This window comes from Chelonoidis abingdonii, chromosome 6 (assembly GCF_003597395.2).
Source record: "Chelonoidis abingdonii isolate Lonesome George chromosome 6, CheloAbing_2.0, whole genome shotgun sequence".
NCBI lineage: Eukaryota > Metazoa > Chordata > Testudines > Testudinidae > Chelonoidis > Chelonoidis abingdonii.
Window position 1 is genome coordinate 132885934 of NC_133774.1, and position 22653 is coordinate 132908586.

General features: G+C 43.8%; 1 protein-coding gene across 2 annotated transcripts in view; it reads left to right on the plus strand.

The window, feature by feature from the left end:
- Positions 1–14162, plus strand: part of POFUT3 (protein O-fucosyltransferase 3) — a 35084-nt gene extending 20922 nt beyond the window's left edge. For both annotated transcript variants that reach the window (XM_032780309.2, XM_075067424.1), the window contains exons 4-5: positions 9975–10810; positions 12779–14162. In XM_032780309.2, the coding sequence (XP_032636200.1) occupies positions 9975–10810; positions 12779–13012 (1070 nt within the window). In that variant the 3' untranslated portion in view covers positions 13013–14162. The remainder of the gene's footprint in view (positions 1–9974; positions 10811–12778) is intronic.
- The last annotated feature ends 8491 nt before the right edge of the window (positions 14163–22653 follow it).

A 22653-nucleotide genomic window follows, 5' to 3' on the forward strand; every position in this document is an offset into this window, starting at 1 on the left:
GATCTCAACCTGCCGGCTGCTTGCAGCCCATTCAGTACAGAGCTGACATCCTCATGCCCAAATAGATGCGGCCACAATGGTAAATAGGTTGAGAACCACAGCTGTAGATACCTGCCAGGAAATTGCATACTTAAAGGAGAAGCGTCTCTGCTCTGCCTCTGAAATTTTTGCCTGTGGATATTCAGACGATTTCGTGCCTTAAAGTAAAAGAAGAAGGTGCTTTTTGGTGGAATTGCTTTACTAGCAATACTTACTTTTGTTTATGGCGAATCATCCGTCTGTACTCTCCCAGGCATCCTGTGTGGGTGATGTCTCTAAAGGGACACTGCTGACCTGTCATTTCCCTGCTTTGAAAAGTGTCACACAAAGGCCCACTCCTCTCCTCAGAGTTCAGGGTTCTGTTCAAAGGTGGAGCGTTGCTCCCAACAGTGGATTTTCCTCCTGTCCTGCCCAGGGGAGGGTTTCCATGCAGTTCCCTTTTAAAAACTGTGATCACAGCGTTTACATTTGCAGGGAGAGCTCCTGCTTCCTGTGGATTTAGGAGCCAACTAAGGGTATGTCTCCACTGCAGTCAGACATGAGATTGAAGCTAGGGTAGCCATTCTGCCTAGCTTTAACCTAGCTAGAATGACAAAAATAGCAGTATAGCTGTGGAAGAACGGACCCCAGCATGGGCTAGTAATGTGACTATGTACCTAGGGTCCCACATGTGCTGAAACCCGCGCTTTGCATGTATATTGCTATTTTTAGCCACACTAGCACAAGTAAAGCTAGCTCAGGTATATCTCCCTTAGCCTCAGTCACACCTCGGGTTGCTGTGGAGACAAACCCACACAAGGTTCTGGCAGGAGCCAAGGCCACGGCTGCTAAAAGTGAACCTCTTGGCAGTGGGTGGCGTACCCACTACCAAAGCCGCAGACGTGAGAATTCAAAGGGTACGTCTACCCGGCAGTCATGGTGTGTGACTGCAGCTGATGTGGACATGCCCAAACTAGCTTTCATCCAGCTGGCTTGAGCACTGGAGCCGAGAAGCCAGGCAGTGCATGCTCAGTATAGGCTGACCTTGTAGCTTCACTGCTCTGGTACCTGAGCTAGCTAGATGAAATCTAGCTCGGGTATGTCTACACGAGCTGCAACCGCACCGGGTGACTGCAGTGTAGACGTACCTTAAGAGCTGGGGAGTTCTGCCCTTTCTACCCCTGGGGATGAAACCCTGTGTACAAGGTGCCTTCAAAGGAGCAGAGCCTCTTCATATCCCCCATTCCTCTCTGCACTTCGCCACGTATCACGGGTTTCCTAATTAATACTTTGGAGACTATAATTATGAGCATTTTTCATCTTGTTCCACCTTCTTCATCTCATCATAATCTTATTAATTCTCCTTTGTCCCACAGTGGCAGGTACTGTCATCATCTCTTTAATCCTTAAAAGTTCTTTGTCTACCAGCTTGACCGAGATTAAGTGTGTGCTATTGGAATCAATCATTTCAGTACTTTTACCTTGAGTGCCTATTTCTACAGTCCCGTTCTATTTCCACTCCCATTTCTACTCCCTCATCTCACTCTGCTTTGTCACATCCTCTTTATACTCCCGTTTTTCTTGACACCTCCTCAGAGAGGAAGCGTACATGAAAAAGCCAGCGAAGCCAAGCTTACTCAGAAGCCTATGGTGTTTCACTATCCTCTACTCTTTAGCTCTCCCTAACACCACTTGAAAACATGTTTTAAAAATAAAATAGCTCTCATGAGCTACTGTTCTAATAATTCACCTTCACTGCTAGCAGCTCACATCACAACAACACAGCGAAAATAGAAAAAAACGAGGATCGTTTTCCTATGTGCAGTATGATACCTCAGTGTGGGAGCATATGGTCACCACACAGAATCACACGTAAAAGGAAGAGGATACAGAAGGCTTTAACTCCCCCAAATACCATCCCTTGTCATTTATGGCTCTTGTACTATTGGTATTAGGATTTTATACTGCCACCCATCATTGTAGGAGCTGGTTGGACTGAAGGAAGTGTCATTCTTATGATGGGAGTCATTTTCAAAGAATCAGGTCTTGCTGCGTTTCCTAAAGATGGTCAGACTTTGGCTTTACCTGATGACCTCTGGACACTTGTTTCATGGCCAGATCCCCTCGATCGAGAATAATGATTAAAATATCATCTCCAAACTGCTAGCACTTAAACTACAATCAAATAATATATACTGTAGCCCCCAACCAATAAGGAGTTGTCCTAATATAATTTTAAAAGCACTTTGCAGTTAGTCCTAAAACACAAATCACAGACTAATCAAAGGAACTTCACACAAGAAGTACTGGAGCTAGAATGTCTGATTTACCACCATCCGCTGGCTGCTTTGGGCCATTCTAGTGATGCAAAGCAGCCAAAAACCCAGTCTAAGGGGACAGTTGAAAGGCCAAGTTTATGGCTACTTTGCATTTCTGGAGTGGTCTGAGTGAATCTAATTCTCTTATCTGTTATAACTCCTTGATATTTGGTTACTAAAGCTTTTTGGAATAACGTCTTACTTTTTCTTTCAGATTATCAGCCGTGCTAGTCTGTATCTGCAAAAAGAACAGGAGTACTTGTGGCACCTTAGAGACTAAATAAATTTGTTGGTCTCTAAGGTGCCCCAAGTACTCCTGTTCTTTCTGCTTTTTCTTATTCTTGCGGGGGTGGGGAAAGTACAGTTACTTTAAAGGTAAACAGGCACAAACTCCAATAAGCATGTGTAATTATTGGGGTTACTGTGTACCCCAAACGTCTAGGGGTGCCCCCTAGCATGCTTGGCATTTTGCAGGCAAGCACGGTAGGTGCTTCAGCAGGTAGACCTTGTAGACACTAGCCCTCGTGGGTCCCAATAGCCAATCAGACACATGGCTAAGGAAAGGTTTTTACTAGGGCTGACAGGAAAGGAGAAAGGTTGCTGATACCTTGGATACAGAGGCTTAGTTACAGTTCAAAGTGAGCAATTGTGGTTCTTTTTTGGGCCCCTGTGGGCAGTCCAATCGAGAGGCAGGGCGCTTCAGGCCTGGTGCCTGGGTGCCCTCTCCAGTCCAGGCTGTACTCAAGCAAATAAGCATCTGCAGGCTTCCAAGTCAGGCTCAGTTAGTGTCCCTCATTGGGGGAGCCCTTTGCACCGGCTTCCTGCCCAGCTGCTGCTGCTCCTCCAGAAGTCCTACAGAGACCTGCACCCAGTTATGATGTCCAGCAGTCACAGCCTGTCCATTTGTGGCCCTGTCAATAGTTCCCAAGGTGTCTCTTTAGCTTCCTGCCACTAAGTGGCTCCCACTCCTGAGTCCCAAACAGGGCCCTGCCACATCCTCGTTCAGGACCTTACCTGGCCAGGGGAAGGGGATGTACAGTGAGGAGGAGGCAGATGGGAGTTGAAGTCCCCAGTTTTGCAGCTCCTTCACACATGATTCACCTTAATGGTGTCAAAGTTAGAATCAGGACTCACAATTTGTCAGACCACTCTGTTTTATTAGCGCAGCACTCCGCCAATAACACCCAGATAATGTGAGTGGCCATGCAAGACCCAAATAGTCTTATTTATACAGATAAAAGAGCGGGAATTAGACAAAGGGACAAAGAAAGCAAAACAGTAAAATTCACCTGGGGCACAGCATGCATATCCTACTTCCTTACTAATTCTTATCGATCTAAGGCTAATACTTCACCAATTGCCCTTAAACGGTGCAATTGTTCTATGTTAATGTCTGTATTCCTGACACCTGGATTGCAGCATTCCAACAGTTTTCCTTAAAGGTACATACAGGATTTCTTTTATCACTTTTCTGTTTTACAATATATTATTAATACTCTTTCACAATCCCTCCTTTTTGGGTCAAGCGTACGCCATTACCAACAATACTCGTTCCACAAATTAACTGTCCTATTTCTCTTTGTTCATCAGTGTATTCAAAATCATTATTACACTCTGTTTTGGGGCAGTCACCTGTGGGTGACACAATTCTGGATACAACAGGAGATTAACTGAAAAGCATACAAAAATCACTAAGATTCCAAACAGGATAGTTAGGGCTCCCTGAAACAACCAGTTTCCTATGCCAGAGAAATTGAACAGGTTACTTAGCCACTTCCATAAAGAACTCGGCTCTACATGGGGAAGATATGCGATTTGTTCTAAGTGGCTAGCGATCTATTACCTCATTGGTATTGTCAGGTATAAACACACAACATTACTTTTTCCAATGAGAGCACAGGTCCCTCCTTTGGCCGCCAGCACTATGTCCAATGCCTGACGGTTCTGGAGGGCCACCTGTCAGATTCGCCTGTGTTTCTTTGGCCAGGGCTTAAACTTTCTCCGGTTTATTTGCCATTATTTCAACTACTGCTTGTAACCTCAGGAGCCTTTTTGCCTGGTGTATTACTCCCCAAGTGGGATAAAGGAACTGCCAATAGCCTCTTCCCAGGTGTCATTACTGTTCCATATTGTGTTAAACAGACAAGGTCCTCCAGTGAGGTCTGGGGATTGAATGGGTAGCCAGGACAGGAACACCAGTTTGAGAGTGGGCTGGGATGTGGCTGCAGACCCAGCATTTAGAAATAATTAAGGGTCTGAGCTATCCACACTTGCTGCTGGATAAAAGAATTGTCATTGTGGACTCCCCAGACCTTAAGACACCAGCAGCCGAGGAACAGGCACCACCAGAGGCGCATGTTGGAGGCAGGGCGGCCCTTCTGGTTCTGACAACCTCAACTGAGGGAACTGCAGTCACAGTTTTATGTCCACCAGGCAGCAGGCGCTAGGCTCACTACTGCTTCTTCTTGGGCCTTGCTTTATGTAGTCGTCTGCTTCTGGCAACCCTTACGAGAGCGTAGATTGTAAGGTATTGCAGGCTGTTCCTCTACGTCTTCTTCTGGAGTCAAAATTGACTCTGCGTGGTCCTGAGGTGATGATTGGTTCACTGGGGTGGTGCATTCTTACACGTGAAGCATGCATCCACTCTGAGATGCCAGACAGTTTAACAGCCGTCGGGGTAGTAAGCAGTGCCTGATGATTCTTTGATGTTCTTTAAGTCTCTTACTACTTCTTCCTTGACTCTGGCTATAACAATGGCCTTCACACCTTATCTTTTCCTGATGCATACATTCCTCATTCACACAAATAGATTGAGAATACAAACAGTAGTATTTTATATCGAAAAAAAAAGCATTGCAAATTAAACCTTGCTAAGTTTTACAATTAATAACCAAGACAATTTACATTGAGACCCAGGCCTTCAATGTTTCTCTAATTTACTTAACATAGACACAATAGAGAATCCTGTCTCTTACTAACTAAATCTTAAAACAAAGAGTTAAGAGAGGGCCCAATTTGTAATGCATATGGGAAAACAGAATCTTATAGTCCCAGAGGGTCATTTCTTTCTGCTATTCAAAAAGGTGGCTAGCAAGATGAAATCAAATCATACATTAATTCTTATGGACATTATAAAATCCTGCTCCTACATATCCCCAGAGGTCCTTTTGACACTAAGATTATTAATCGCCAGTGTCACTTCTTATTTAGTCCACGTAATAGAAAATACTGGGAGGTGATTTGGGCCTGTGGCTTTAGCTTTGCACACATTTGTTTTATCCACGACAGCACATTTTAAACATTTCAATTAAACACATACAATTTAAAACCAAAAACAATTAGGGGTAGTAACATTAGTATGCCAGTAGTTGTGGGAGACCATCCAGCCAACTTATAGCAGAACTTAGCTACTCAGTGCTTCAGTAAGCTGTTGAAAGATTTTTCGTGCAGTGGCAATTGGTAAATGTGATTATTGGTTGTATGCTTGCCAACATTACAGGTCCAATTGTCTTCTTGGTTTTCACACTAACTGCTTTTAGAACATGGTTATCCTCCTGATTGAACACCGTCCTTATTAACAGATGATTGCTAGAGTTATGCCAATATAGTTTGCCCAACTGAATTTAGAGAATTATCTGCTAAATCAAAAACATAGGGTTTTCACCCCCACGAAAGCTTTGTTGTTGTTTCTGTTGTCTAAGGCAGGCCAAAGGTATTTTTTGCTGCTTTTACAGAAAACTAACACGGCTTCTTTTTAACACAAAAATGTTATACCAATTAAGCTGTTAACTGTAGTTTTAACAATTCATTTGTGTGTATGAATATGGCCAGTTTTCCATTTTTTTGATAGGAACTATGTTCATGATTGGTAACTGTTTGCCATTCATATTCAGATAGAGAACTCAGCTAAATTTACAGTAAGCTGAGACTCTTGTTGTTGTTGTTGTTGTGGCAAATAGTAAATGTGATTATTGGTAAACACAAGTACTTACATTACATTTACATTTGTCTTCTGGTGGGTTGCTAACACTTTTTTAAAAACTTTCCCCAAGAATTAACACATACACATAGCCATTATACAGTACTTTGGATTATCTGAAAGACAAAAATAACATTTTTCTACCCCTTTTGGGGTGGCATTGATTATTACTTAAAAGATTCCTTTCTTTTACAAATACCCTTGCTGATTGCAGGCAAAACAGAGGAATTACCCCTTAATTTTCTTGTGTTTTTTTTTTGTTGTTGTTTTGTTTTATAGGCAGGCCAGGTTTTAATGGCTTCTACTTTTTAAGGTTATGGGAAATTATTCCACTGTTTAGTTATTAGGCAATTCAATGAGGTGGTGTACCTCCAGTTTTTCTCTTATATTGCAGACCAAGTCTGTAATGTTTTTTTCTGCTGTGTTAAGCTTTAAGTTTATTCAGGTAATAGCTGAGAAGCATCATTACCATCATTACTTTAAAGGATTTTTCCAAAAAATCATACACCTATAAGTTGTTCAGGGTACTTACTAACATTAAATTTATTTCAATGTTTAATATTAACAACAACATTAGCATCAAAGTCTCTTTAAAGATATCTTGTTATACCATGCCTTTTATGTAGGCAATTTGTTTGCTGACCAGGTACGTTCTTTATTTGCAGCTTTTTTGCTGGCAGTTCTCACCTTTCTTATCAGTTAGGTACATTTGCATCAACATGCTTGGCCTTGGAAAATTGCAAAGCCATTCAGCAGACTCAGAACTGTCTTCAACACACAGGGATCTGAAAAAGAAACACAGCCTATTGCGGCTCTTTTTTGGAGCCCTAAGGATTTTAATTGTTTCATTTGCATTTTTCTTAACCCCTTTTCAATATACTGCACATGTCCTAGGGAAAATGCACATTCTTTCTATACAAGAGCTTTTTAAAAAACATTAGCAGCATATTAATTTTTTACATTGTAACTTTTGTTTTGTTCTTACAGAGTTTTCATGTACCCTATAAAAGTGACAGTCTGATTACACAGAGCTATTTTAAGGCTCAGTGTTTTTTTTTGCTGTTGCTTCAGAGGGTCACTGTTAATTTCTTATTCTTTCACTACAGCTCTTATCTGCTTGCTATTTGTTACCACAAAAAAAACCCAAAAAAAGACTTTTCAGAATTCTCTCCTTATTCTCCTGATTTTGACTGCCCTATTGCAGCCATGACTTGGTCTTTGATTTAAAAAATTTAATTTTATGTTAAAGAATCAAGTTACCCCTTAAGGTTAAATGTAAATCCACGCAAAAGGCACAAATTACTGTGTTCTTGCAAAAATGGTTGTCGTTTTGAACTTTTGAATTGAGAGTCAAATTAATTTTTAGTGGCATTAAAAACAAAAAACAAAACCAATTTATCTCACACTAGAAAACAGAGTTTTACAACCAGATGTATTTTTTAGATTTTAGAACGTTACATTCTTTCATTAGACAATAGATGATAACATACACATTTTCTTCCTTAACATTTCTTTTACTGCTTTGTTTTTACATAGCTGGTTATATTATATATATGTGGTTATTTACAGGCATTTCTTCTGGAAAAAAGGGCCCATTTTCTCTTCAGAATGGTGCAAGAAACAAGAATTTCTTTGTCTTTAACATTGGTCCTTTTAAATATTTTCCACAAAGTTAACTGCTTAATTCTCTTCAGCTCTCTGTAGAGTTAACTTTTCACTCTTCTTTTCTTAAATCACTTGTTATATGTTCCCAAATGACACCTTTATCAGCTCAGATTTCACATTTTAAGTATTGTTCCGGGGTTCATTGCCTGGCACTTCTGCTTTTTCTTTACTCCTGACCTTATTCCCTTGGCTTTCACCTGTTCAGTTCTTTATCTGTTGCTTGCCTGCTTGTCTGGGCCTGATCCTTTTGCTTTTTTTTTTTTCAATGACCGATTTGTGATGCTATTGTTTGGTCCACTTCACATTTTTGAACGAAATGTTCAAGGAAAGGGACCAGGAAGGGTGGGGCTAGTTGAGAGCCCCCGCCCCTGCGCTGAAAGTTGGGTCGTGGAACACTTAAAGATCAGTTATCTGAGGCGACACAAAGGGGAACGAAACAAGGGGCTTTTTGTCCTTTTTTTACAATGAGATGGGAGTATGAGGGGTTGGATCGCTCCGGGTTTGAGAACGGGGGTAATAAGGGAGCCGGTCTTCAGTCTGGTGGGTGGAGAGGAGGCTTTTATAACTTTTAAACTTATTTGCATATTTTGAGCAGAGGCGAGTTTTGATTGGTTGTTTCACCTCTGATTCTGCATCTTGACACTGCCTCATTGAACAATTAACCTCTCCTTTAGTCAATTTAGTTTTAGGTTGGCCGAGTTGTCCTTTAGACGTCACTCAGTCTTGGTTCAAGATTTTTAACGTGGCCACTGAGTTTTGGGATCCCTGAGTTAGCCTTATACCATTTTTCAGGGAAATTTATGGGAGTCTGGCCCTTTTTACAGGAGTCGGACCCTCCTAAATACATAAGTGAGCCGCTGTTCTTTATTTTTAGGGGAATGCAGGGAACGGTCCCGACTCAGACGTCTGGTTACCAATACAGGAGGACTTCACACACCAATCACACAAGAAGGAAATTCAGATTCGTTAGAGCGATGCCCAGTGTAACACACAAAAGGAGCCCACAGGCTACTGCCTCAATCGCCCTTGCTTTCACAGCAGAGGTTTTACCCAAAGTGCTGTGCGGCTGCGATTGTGCAGATTCCACTCACTCAGACCACGGGGACAGGAACCCCTTGGTCGGCCTATCCCCGGACAGAGACAGTACTCAGACTCAAACACTCCACAAGAGGATGGATAGACACAGAGACAGGACAGTCCTCAGTCCGGAAAAAACACAGAAATAATTACCTGACCAGATTCCTGATGTCAGATCCCGGGATCCCTACCAGAACAGAGTGGGAACCAACAGGTTCGATGGCGTAGACCTCACTGTGGCTGTGCGCCTTTCCGCTCTAGTGGACGACAGCTCGGGTCAAATGCCCAGGTGCCGGCTGCCACAGTCATCCTACAAAAATTCCTTTCTATTTTCACAATATAATTCATTCTGCTTTCACAATGGTAATTTATATGCTCCAAAGCCCATAATCTGAGAACTTAGTTACACAAGAACATGTGGTACAGATCCCCACATCCCCAAACTAATATTTATTGTTGTGCTGTAATTGTTGGTTTCATAATGATGACTATTGTATCTGGAATTTTATTTTGACTCTGTGGCCCATCGTTCCAGAGAAGGAAGCAATCCTGTTATTTCTAAGTGTCTTACAACAATTAAAGATAATAATGAGTCCACTAAAATGCAAAATTAAAACAACCCTTTTTGGCCTATCTGTAATCTAAACCACTGCTATTCCATTACAGAGTTTACTGGAAATGTTAAGAGGCCAGTTGTGCCATCTTTACTTATGGTGAGTAGTACCTTACTACAGGACTAGTCCTTTTGCAGTCAACAGAACCTTACTTCACATACAATCATATTCACTGTGAGTAACAGTGGCACAGTTAGGCCCGAAGTAAATTACAAAGGCCTTTTACAGTGATTAAAAAATTTTTTTTTCCCCTAGTTCAATATATTAAGGATATGGCTAGTAACATTATTTGTGTTTGTCTAGGTACTGACTTTAATATAGATAGCTTACCCATCCCTCGTAAACGCCATCACGACTGGGCCCTTTTCCATGAAGAGTCGCCCAAAAACAACTACAAGCTCTTCCACAAACCTACCATCACCTTGTTCAACCATACAGCTACCTTCAGTCGCCACTCCCATCTGCCGCTGACTACTCAGTATCTGGAGGGCATAGAAGTCATAAAGTCTCTGAGATACATGGTTCCATTGCAAAAGAAGAATAGCTTGAGAAAAGGACTTGCACCACTTGTGTATGTGCAGTCCGATTGTGACCCTCCTTCAGACCGGGACAGCTATGTGCGTGAGCTGATGAGCTATATCCAGGTGGACTCCTATGGTGAATGCTTACATAACAGAGACCTTCCCCAGCACCTCAAAAACCCAGCCTCCATGGACGACGGTAACTTCTATAGAATACTTGCTCAGTACAAATTCATTCTTGCTTTTGAAAATGCCGTCTGCGAGGATTACATCACTGAAAAGCTTTGGAGGCCCCTCAAGTTGGGAGTGGTACCAGTGTATTATGGGTCCCCTAGCATTATGGACTGGCTTCCTAGCAATAAGAGTGCAATCCTTGTAACAAGATTTTCACATCCCAGGGAGCTGGCGCACTACATCAAGGCACTGGATACAAATGACCAAGAGTATGAGGCCTACCTAGAATGGAAAATGAAAGGGGCCATTTCCAATCAACGACTGCTCGCTGCTATCCAAGAACGCAAATGGGGAGTCCAGGATATCACGCAGGACAATTATATTGATGTGTTTGAGTGCATGGTGTGTAATAGGGTGTGGGAAAACATCAGAAGGCACGAAAAGGTACTCATAACTCTCATTGTGTTTGGGGTTGTTTTCTTTTAAGTACAGCTAGCTTTGGTGCCTAGAATCTGACTGATCTTCCAGCAGGGCTAAAACTCCGGTGCCATGCTGACATACACAGACCGATATACACTTTAGTTAGAGAACACTGCCTCATAAGTTCATCAGTTACAATCATGAGGGACCACTTGTTAGGGTCAGAGAGTAGTTCTGTCTCCTGGGCATCTCTCCTGGGATTACTATTTGTGGTGGATTTTTCTGATAGGAACACAGCACACCAGGAATTAGACTGAAACCACAAACTTATTTAACGTCTGCCTCAATCACCATGCAATAAAGATGGACAGCCACCTTTTCAAAAGTGGCCACTGATTGTAGATTCCACAGAAGTTTAGGTGTCCAATTTCAAGCACCAAGAATGGAGGTGTCCAAAATCTATTTTGAATTTTTTTCCCTTGGTCATTTATCAATATGGATTGAAATATTTTTACATCTGCTTATCCAAATCAGGAACTTTGCTTACATTTACATCACTACACAATCTGGCTTGTGATACTGTATCTCCTCTGCTGTTTTCTACTGCAACAGTCTGAACTGTACTGCTTTCTCATCAACCAACAAGGGGAGACAGTAAACTCTTAGGAAGATGAACTGTACTCCTATGGAAAATGGGACTAAGAATATTGATGTTATTTTCAGCTACTTGTCTGCTAATAATTAGTTAAAGGGGAGTAAAAATTTTGCCATGCAAGTTATTGAGCATTCAACTTATCTAGGATTGTCAATTCTATGGAGCCTTTAACTGACTCTGCAAATTTCTGGTCAGACAACCTCTTTTTTGCTTAACCATGCAAGTATAGGAAGCAGGTGTAGGAGAGAGTAACTACAGAACTGAAAGCTGAGATTCTCCTAGTTCCCACATTGCTAGTCTCCCTAATGAAGGAGGCTTCCAGGAGCAAAAGGCCTGCTGAGTTCACCAGTGCCTGCTTCATAGCTCGTACCACACAATGCATATATATATTGAAATGATAACAATTAATTGCTAAACTCTTGAAGTCAGAATCTCAGCTGGTATAAATCAGTGCAGCTCTGTTGAAGTCAAGAGAGCATCACCAATTTATATGAACTGAGGCTTTGGCTATTATTCTCTAGGAATGTCATCCTGATCCATTGAAATCAGTGTGAGCTTTGCTAATGACTTCAACGAGCATAGGATCAGATTCCAGAGCAGGGATTAGAATATGTTGCTGAAATGACTCAGTGGATTGATAGCTACATAGAACCCTTTGCAGTTAGGTTGTCAGTTCGGTGTAGCCCAATTCTGTCTCATCTGGAAGCTTTTACTATCTGATTCCTTTTTTCGGTGGCCTATATGAAAACTTATTTGGTTTCAGTCCCGTTCCCAGTGAAGAGATGTCTCCCTTCCAAAAATCAGCGCCATGACTGCCACTCTCATGGATGTGAGAGAGACAACGTGGTAATATCTTCTATTGGACCAACTTCTGTTGGTGGAAGAGACAAGCGTTTGAGCTGACACAGTGTCCTGAAGAAAAGCTCTGGGAAGCTCGAAAGCTTCTCTTTTCCACCAACAGAAGCTGGTCCAATAAAAAGACCAACCGGCTTGTGTCTCTCATATCCCAACACGGCTACAACACACTGCAAACAACTCGTGTGGATGGGCAGAGAAACCAATCTACTCTGTCACTCTCCAGGGCATCGCTAAGGTACATCATGCAGGGCAGGGTAGGGAAGTTTTCAGTTTCACTGCATGTGCTATGCCCATTCTATCAAAGCAGTCAGGCAGGATACAGTCCAGAGCATGAACTTCACAAAGGGCAAGGAACAGTGAAATATTCTTTCACTGAGAAAGAGAATTCGGGAGGGGAAGAATACTTTCTACTAATCAGTGCAGCTATCCATGACCTGGAGTCTAATTAAACCCATCCTGTGTTTCTCCTCCATTGCCAGGGATTGTCACCCAGGAGATGGAACGCACAGGTTAACCACCTGAGCTGCCCGAAACCTGAGGCTTTCTTGTTCTCCTCTCCAAACATACGCTGGACATCTCTGCAAGAGATGTGGATACCAAGCTTTGAACAATCCAAGAAAGAAGCCCAAGCACTAAGACAGCTGGTGGAAAGGAATATGAACTTTACAGCTCAGGAATTTTGGACACTTGTATTCAAAGAAGAACCCCGATAGGCTGTCACACAGAGTGAGCTCCCCAAAGCAGTCAGTTATGTAATATTCTTTTGCACAATATCTTAACATCTGTAGGTCAGTAAGTACAGCAAGGAGTTAAATTGTCCTGTAAGATAGAATGTAATAGGTACAGTACTCAGTAAGTACTGATAAACTACAGAATTACCCTCAGCGATCTTTAAAAAACTGTATTTTTATACTAATTGTCATTAGCTTGGACATTTGAGCATTAAGACCCCTACTCAGGAAGGTTCTTAATGCACATGCCTGACTTTAAGCATATGAGTAGTCCCAGTGAAGCTAATGGGACCACAGTCACTTGCTTACGTATCAGAGCCTTCCTTGCAGACCTAGCAGAATCAGGCCCTTTGCCTTCTCTGATCCAAGCTCCCACATCGTTGGGTTGACATTCACAGGCTATGGAATAGTTTATACAATCACATAGGTGTCACCTCTGTGGCAGAGTGCCTTTGAGGCAGGTGTAGCGATCAGGCCTGCTGCTCAGTATGTCTATTTATCATTAGTCCCCTTGGTATTCACAGTTTTAGTTGAGACTTGGCAAGCTAAAACGTCCTGAGGCTGAGTAGGAATGTAAAATGCATCAGTATTTAGCACCGGGAAACTCCATCTGCTACGGCCCGGGGATAGAAAGAACAAAAATTTCTGGGTAAGATTTAACTACCATCTCCTGTTCAAAACATAGAACCGTATGAATTTTTGCCCTCCGGGGGGGGTCACTCCAGACTAAATAATTCTGTTTATTCTGTGGTAATCTGTTTTCTTTCATGTAGTCAATAATAGCCACACAAAGATGAAAAGCTGCGATTGGGTGAAGCAGAGATTAAATGAAGGGCCTGATCCTGCTGCAAAGCCTTACCTATGTCAACACTAGAAATGCTACAGTGGCACAGCTGCAACAGAGCTGTCACAGAGCTGAAGTGCCTAGCCCTCTATAGGAACAAACCCATGAAGCATATCGGATATCAATGGGTATGTCTACACTGCAAAAATAACGCCCCCAAACCAAACCAAATCAAAACTGTGCAATAAGTCTCAGAGCCTGAGTCAACTGCAGGAGTTGCACTATGGGGCTCAAAATAGCAGATGAGGCGTTCCCGCTCAGTCTGGAGCCCAGACTCTGAGACCAGCCCAGGTGAGAACATCTACGCTACTATTTTTAGCCTTGTTGCATGAGCTCAGGTCAGTTGACTCAGGCTCAAACTGCTTGCCTTGTTTTTGGTTTGCCGTGTAGACGTACCCTTACATGCAACCTTCAAAAAATTGCCTGTTTTACCTTTTAACATGACACCAACAGCTGTAAAATATTGCTTTGTTTTCTCTCTCTCTTTTTTAAGAAGCTGTGAGGAAGGTTAATGCTGGAATGATCAGGCCATCTGAGAGTGATGAACTAAGCATACTGTAGGAGAACAATGGAGCGACTAACTTAGAAATCTTACACTAAATCAATGACTAAGAAAGTAATTAAAGCCATCCAATGTAAGAATGACTGTGTTCATTTCAGTGCAGCATGGGCCCTGGTCACACGGCGGGTGAATGACTGGGCTGTCTCCTGCACACAGGATGCTCAGACGGGGTGACACCCACTGGAAATTCAGCCAAATAAGTTCTCGTGCGAGGCATTAGAGAAAGCTGCAGAGGGATCTTGAAGGTGATAGGTCCTGCACACTTACCATGTGTGTGATGCCTTTTACCAGTCATCGGCCCTGTGTCTGCCTGCCAAGAAATATGGTGATATAGTGGGTGGTCTCCCATCTGTCTTTATGGCAGTGGATTGGGAAGAACAGCACATGGGGCATCTCTGTTTGGGCCTTAAGACATTGACTGTCCACCCCAACACATGCCTTCCATCTGCTGTCCTGAGCGATGAAGTATAGCTAGGGTGGATAAAAATCTGTGATTTTTTAAAAAAATTGGATATTTTTAATTTAAAATCGGTTATTTTTGATTAAATGCTTTTTGAGGAAAAAACATATCTAAAGATAGTTTTAAGATACATTCTAGCTCAAAGATATTTCATCATGGAATAGGGATTATAAATTCTAATTCTGTAGTTTGAGACAATGTATTTATGTAATGTTTAAGAAAAGTTTTGTAAACGAGTTCCAATAGTTCACGGATTAGGGACCCAATCTTAAGGGGTTCCAGGGTCATCTGTATAGATTATTTCAGTTAATCTGTCTATCTACACAATGGGACTCAGTGCTGTGTCTAGAAGATACCATCAGAGATGCTTAGCTTTGCAGTTCTCAAACTGTGGATTTTTGTCTCCAGAGATAACATGCTTGTTAACAGCAAAAGTGTTTTAAAGTAAATAAATAAATAAATAAATAATATATAGAAGTGAGAAATAACAGACCTCAACCCTATTGTTCCTCTTCAAAAATCCCTGACCTCTCTCTAAAAGTGCAAAGTTTCAAAAAGTTCAATGACTAGAAGATTGTTGGAGGCAGAACAGATCTGGACAAGGAGAAGTCTGGAGATAAATGTGAGAAGGGAGGGACAGGCAGTAGAAACAAGTGAAACTGAGCAGCACATTCCAGAAGTCTTGAGGTCTTTCTGAGTGTAGCCTTCATTGATTTGAGATCTACCATACCGTTCTCTCACTAGAAGGGAAAACCTAGAATGGCAGCAGGCCGTAAAAGAGATCCAGTTTGGGAATATTTTAATGAAGTTCCTCTAATTATGACGAATATGTATTAAGGTTATAACAACCAACAAGAATGCACTTCTATGTAGAAACCCAGGGTTAAATTGAATCTTCCTGACTAGTGATTTAAATCAAATCCACCCTGAGTATAGCATGTGGCTTCAGCTACTTCTCCACAGAGAAACAAAGCAAGTGGTCATGCCTGGAGAGTAGCCCTGTGTAATGCATCTTGGGATCTGGCCGCATGCTTTACTCTGTGTAATGATTATACTTCATATATCAAACTAAACAGAGTGTAAATTAAATATTTTACAAATTAAAAAATTTTTTCCCCAAAGTAACCCCGCCATCTTTTATTGGGCTAAATTTTATAATATTTTTAGCAGTTTATCTAACAGCCATCTTTGTAAGAAACCAAACATTACCGAAATAGTGTAGCAGCACTAAAGCGTCTACATATACAGAAGGGGTAGGAGGAAGAGCAATGTTATAATAAAGTTCTAACTGCCCTACATTTTCTGCTGAATGGTTTTTAAAAAATACTGATCCCTTACTTCAGGCATCTGTGTAAATATGTCTACTAACCAAAGTTTTACATGACTGTTTGTAATGTAGTTGGTTTGCTCATCTCTTAGTATCGTCCTTTTTAAAAAAAATAAGGCATTATTTACATTCGGCATCTGGAATATCTGGGAAGTTTTTTCATCTAGCATATGTACGTATTACATACAAAACACTTTATTAAAAGAATATTAAAGTTGCAAAGTCAAGCATGACCATATCACAGGGATGGGCAAACTTTTTGGCCCCGAGGGCCACATCTGGGTGCGGAAATTGTATGCAGAGCCATGAATGTAGGGCTGGGGAAGGGGGTTGGTGTGTGGGAGGGAGTGCGGGGTGTGGGTGCAGGTGAGGGCTCAGGGCAGGGGGTTGGGGTGCAGGAGGGGTGCAGCAGGGGGACCAGGGCAGGGGGCTAGGGAGGTCAGGGCAGGGGCTTGGGGTGCGGGTTCTGGCCCGGCATTGCTTACCTCGAGCAGCTCCGGGGTGGCAGCAGGGCTAAGACAGGCTCCCTGCCTTCCCTGGCCTTGTGCCACTCCTGGAAGCAGCCAGCATGTCCGGCAGTGGCTCCTTGGGGTGGGGTGGGGCAGGTGGTTCTGCCACACGCTGCCCTCACCTGTGGGTACCACTCCTGAAGTTCCCATTGGCATGGTTCCCCGTTCCAGCCCAATGGGAACGGTGGGGGCAGTGCCTGCAGGTGAGGGCAGTGCACAGAGCCCTCTGCCCCCTCGTCCCGAGGGGTCGCAGGGACGTGATGCTGGCCGCTTCTGGGAGCAGCACGGGGGCCAGGGGAGGCAGGAAGCCTGCCTTAGCCCCACTGTGCCATGGGGCTGGCAATCCCGCGGGCTGGATTGAAAGCCCTGATGGGCCGGATCTGGCCTGCGGCTCTAGTTTGCCCTTCCCTGCCATATCATATAAGAAGTCTGTGCCAGGAGTAGAATGCAGCCCTTCTGGGTTTCGGTCCAGTACCATATCCAGAAGAGAAGAGAATATCCACTCTTTTCTTGCAATCATCTACCTCATTCACCTTCTATCTTGTGAATGAGGCAGGGCTGCTGTAGAACAAGAAGTATGTGATCATGTAATTAAAGACGGCATCATACTGCATATACATAAGGCAGTTGAATTAAGCTTGCATAGACATCCTTAATTCTGGCATTTCCTAACTCTTAAGTGCTTGACTTTGCAACCTTTGTGATATTTACAAACAAAAATTTGTTAAATTGCCTAGGCTTTCTAAATAAGAGAACTAGGAAAGCAGAAATTCTATCATGTGGAACCATGTTGACAGCTGGAGAAGGGGCTGGGACTGACAGCTGAAGCCCCGAAGTCACCGAGGTCACGAAAAATCACAGAATCCATTACCTCCGTGATAGACTCGTAGCCCCATTTGTTTGCAATCTCAGCAAAGAGGCCAGGACTTGGCATAGAAAATAATTAATCTTTATTAGTTCACACAACACCCGGTATTAAAAACGCAAAGTTCAACCGGGTTTTTTTAATGGTGGATCCTATTGGGCAAAGATACAATTTTTGAAAAGACTTGAGCCAATTAAAAACAAAGCCATGTCTGTAAGGATATGTGTGGGTGGGATCTGTGCTCATACAGCCAACTATGAGCAAGAAATATTTGATTGACAGTGATGTATGAGACCGGAATTTATCTGCCGGAAGTACGTCAAAGAAAGTGTTTTAATATTCATCTCTATTACGCTGTATAGCTGCATGTGATGTTTGAACCAGAGAATCAAAATGTCAAAACAAACTAGTCTCTTTAATTTCTTGAAAAGATGGCGGACTAAAAGCGAATCCACAAAACCAACCAACGTATCATCTTTTTCCACCAAATCTGCAAATTCTCCATCTTCATCTGATTCAGCAAAGGAAATGGTAACATGTAAAACTAAAAGTGAGCCTGGGACTAGTACAGCTGCAACTAATGCTGTTTCTACTAAAACTACAAAATGGCCGTCCGATATGTCAAATATCAACAAACCATCGACTCAGCCGAAATGTCAGTCTTTTCCCACTTCTGTTATCAGTGGTAAAAAATGAAGCGTTGCGACACATTGGTATGAGAAGCATCAGTGGGTGGAATATATAGTGTGTCTAAGAACACAATGTTTTGTAAAATGTGTAGGCATTCTGGTGACTTGTTCCGAAGACAGGTTCAGTCATAGTGGATTTAGTGATTGGAAGCATATGCACCAGGCCTGCTCCAGACATGAGACTAGTAAAGCACATGCTGTGGCATTCACTAAATATGTCAGCTACAAACAGTGTCAGTTATCAGGCCATGGAAATATTCTTAACCAGTTAAACAAAGAAGCAATGAATACGCACTTAATAGATAGAAATTGGGAGCATATTAAAGGGGTGCTTGATATTGTGCTGTTCTGTGCTAAACAGCAAATAGCTTCACATGGGCACAGAGAGGATCAGAAAGCTTTAAACAAAGGAAACTTTCTGGAGCTTTTCAAACTACCCAGTAAATATGACGGAGAAATTCGAAGTAGACTTGAAATGCCAACATCTTCTCTTTGTAAAGCAGGATGGGCCTGATTCAGTGCTACTGAAATCAGTGTTGAGCCTTCCACTGAGTTTTTGGGGGCCGACATGGACATGACGGGGTGGTGGTGGGGAGAATACAGTAGTCAATAGTCACAACACTCTGGTGAGGAAGGGTGGACCAATGATTAGAGCACTAGCCTGGGACTTGAGGGGTCTGGTTCAATTCCTTACTCTGCCACACATGACCTGTGTGACCTTGAAACACTGGGGGTCTGTCTATATTGCAGTCAGAGGTGTGACTGCAGCCTATGTAGACCTACTTAAACCTCCTTTGATCTAGCTGGCTTGATTAATAATAGGAGTGAAGCTGCAGTGGCATGAGTGGCAGCCTCTCAAGTATGTACCCAGAGTCCGGGGTGGGTGGGGCCAGCTAGATCAAAGGTAGCTTGGGTATGTTCACAGTGCTACCACATACACCTCCTGAGGGCAGTGTAGTCCCTCTGTGATTTGTGCTTTTCCCTACCTCACAGGGGTTCTGTACAGATGCTACAGTAATGGAGTTATAAGTAATGGAGGGAGAATCTGCTCCATATTTTGGGATGCATCGTCTTGCCAAAGGCCTGGTCTACTCTATGAGTTTATACCAAATTTAGCAGCATTAAAGTGAATTAACCCTGCACCTGTCCACACAACAAAGCCCTTTATATCGATACAAAGGGCTCTTAATACTGGTATCTGTACTCCTCCCCGACGAGGGGAGCAGCACTGAAATCGGTATTGCCATTTCGGATTAGGGTTAGTGTGGCCGCAATTCGACAGCATTGGCCTCCAGGAGCTATCCCACAGTGCACCATTGAGACTGCTCTGGACAGCAATCTGAACGCGGATGCACTGGCCAGGTAGACAGGAAAAGCCCCGCTACCTTTTGAATTTCATTTCCTGTTTGCCCAGCGTGGAGAGCTGATCAGCACAGGTGACCACGCAGAGCTCATCAGCACAGGTAACTATGCAGTCTGAGAACTGAAAAAGAGCTCCAGCACGGACTGCACGGGAAGTACTGGATCTGATTGCTATGTGGGGAGAGGATTCCGTGCTAACAGAACTCCGTTCCAAAAGTCGAAATGAAAAAACTTTTGAAAAAATTTCCAAGGCCATGATGCAGAGAGGCCACGGCAGGGACTCAGTACAGTGCCACGTGAAAGTTACGGAGCTCAGGCAAGCCTACCAGAAAACCAAAGAAGCAAACGGAAGGTCCGGGGCAGGGCCACAAACATGCCACTTCTACGCTGAGCTGCATGCAATTGTAGGGGGGTCCACCATCACTACCCCACCCCTGTCCCAGGATTCCGAGGTAGGGGTGGTAATCTCAGCCATGCCTGAGGATTCTGCAGACAGGGAAGATGAGGAGGAGGAAGAGGAGGCTTGAGCTTGCAGAGAGCACACAGCACTCCATTCTCCTCAACAGCCAGGAGCCCTCCCAGCCCTCCCACGGCATTATCCCAGACCATGAAGCCATGGAAGGGACCTCTGGTGAGTGAGAAGAGAGGTGGCAGCAGGAAGATCAGAGGAGGCATGACGCAACGCTGGGGCTGCTGCGTGATCAAACTGACATACTCTGGCGTCTGGTGGAGCTTCAGGAATGGCAGCAGGATCACGGAGTGCTGCTGCAGCACCTGTATAACCACCCTTCCCCCTCACCATGTTCCATAGCCTCCTCACCCAGATGTGGCAGAACGCGTGGGGGGAGGCTCCGTGCACCTGCCCACTCCACCCCAGTGGACAGCCCAAGCAAAAGGCCGTCATTATTTTGAAATTTTTTTAGTGGCCTTTTCCTTCCCTCCTATCCTCCTCCCAAAGCCCACCTGGGCTACCTTATCAGTTCTCTCCCTCTTTTTATAATCAATTAATAAAGAATACATGATTTTTAAATGATAGTGACATTATTTCCTTAGAAAGCAAGCTGTGATCGAAGTGGGAGGGTGGGTTGCTTACAGGGAATGAGTCAATCGAGGGGGGCGGGGTTTCATCAAGGAGAAACAAACACAACAGTCACACAGTGACCCTGGCATGATGCACACCGTCGTTTCACAGAGCTTCTCTGTGCGGCACCACTTCCGGTGTCGTCCTCTAATGCGCCCTAGTGTCGGCTGGCGTGATCAAGTGGCACAGGTGATTTGCCTTCAGACCTCCACCCCCACATAAGGTCTCCCCTTACTTCTCACACAGATTGTGGACGACGACAGCCAAGCGAGCAATAAAATGGGGACATTGGTTTGCTGAGGTCTGAGCGAGTCAGTAATGTGCGCCAGCGCGCCGTTAAACGGCAAATGCACATTCTACCACCATTCTGCACTTGCTCGCCTGTAGTTGAACCAGCTCCTGACTACTGTCCAGGCTGCCTGTGTATGGCTTCATGAAGCCATGGCATCAGGGGTAGGCTAGGTCCCCCGGTAAACTATAGGCACTTCAAACATCCTCAACTGTTATTTCTGGTCGGGGAAGTAATTCCCTTGCTGAGCTGTTAAAACAGAGTAGTGAATTCCCTGAAGACGCGAGCAGTCATGAACCCTCCCGGCGCACTACCCACGTGGATGTTGGTGAAACATCCTTGTGATCCACCAGTGCTTGCAGCACCATGAAAAGTACCCCTTTGCGGTTTATTACTGGGTGCCCTGGTGCTCCGTGGCCAAGATAGGCATGATGGGTTCCATCTATTCGCCGCCACCACAGTTAGGAAATCCATTGCAGCAAAGCATCCACTATGACCTGCCCCGTTTCCCAGAGTCAAACCTTTCATAGCAGCAGCTTAGTGATTGCTTGGCTACTTGCAATCACACAGCACCCTCACGTAGATTTGCTCACTCCAAATTGATTCCCGACTGACTGGTAGCTTTCTGGCATTGCAAGCTTCCAGAAGGCTATTGCCACTCGCTTCTCAACTGCTAGGGCTGCTCTCATCTTGGTATTCTGGCATTTCAGGGCAGGGGAAAGCAAGTTACAAAGTTCCATGAAAGTGCCCTTACGCATGTAAAAGTTTCACAGCCACTGGGAATCATCCCACACCTGCAACACTACGTGATCCCACCAGTCTGTGCTTGTTTCCCGGGCCCAAAATCGGCATTCAATGGCTAGAACCTGCCCCATTACCAGCATGATCTCCAACGCTCCAGGGCCTGCAGTTTGAGAGAATTCTGAGTCCATGTCCTCATCACTCTCATCACCGCTCTGCCGTAGCCACCTCCTCCTTTCTTGGTTTTGCAGGTCCTAGTTCAGCATGGACTGCACAAGAATGCGCGAGGTGTTTACAACGCCCATGATTGCTGTCTTGAGCTGAGCAGGGTCCATGCTTGCCGTGGTATGGCATCTGCACAGTTCACCCAGGAAAAATGTGCGAAAAGGTTGTCTGCTGCTTTCATGGAGGGAGGGGTGAGACTGTACTCATAACCACCAGCGACAAGGTTTTTGCCCCATCAGGCACTGGTATCTCAACCCAGAATTCCAATGGGCGGGGGAGACTGGGAACTATGGGATAGCTGTAGGATAGCTACCCACAGTGCAATGCTCTGGAAATTGACGCTAGCCTCCGTACATGGACGCACACTGCTGAATTAATGTGCTTAGTGTGGCCGTGTCCAGTCAACTTTATACAATCTGTTTTAAAAAAACAGTTTCTGTAAAATCGGTATAATCCTGTAGTGTAGACATACCCTCAGTGTTAAAATCAGATTGGTTTTTACACCACATTATTTTTACTTCCAACCACATCCTGAGAATGATTGGCAATTTTAGCTGAAATGAATTTGCCAAAGCTTTTTCTTTCGGAGTGGCATCCAAACAGGTGCCTTTCAGGGGGTATCATACAGGATGAGCTCTTGAAACAAGTAATCTGCACTTTGACCACGAG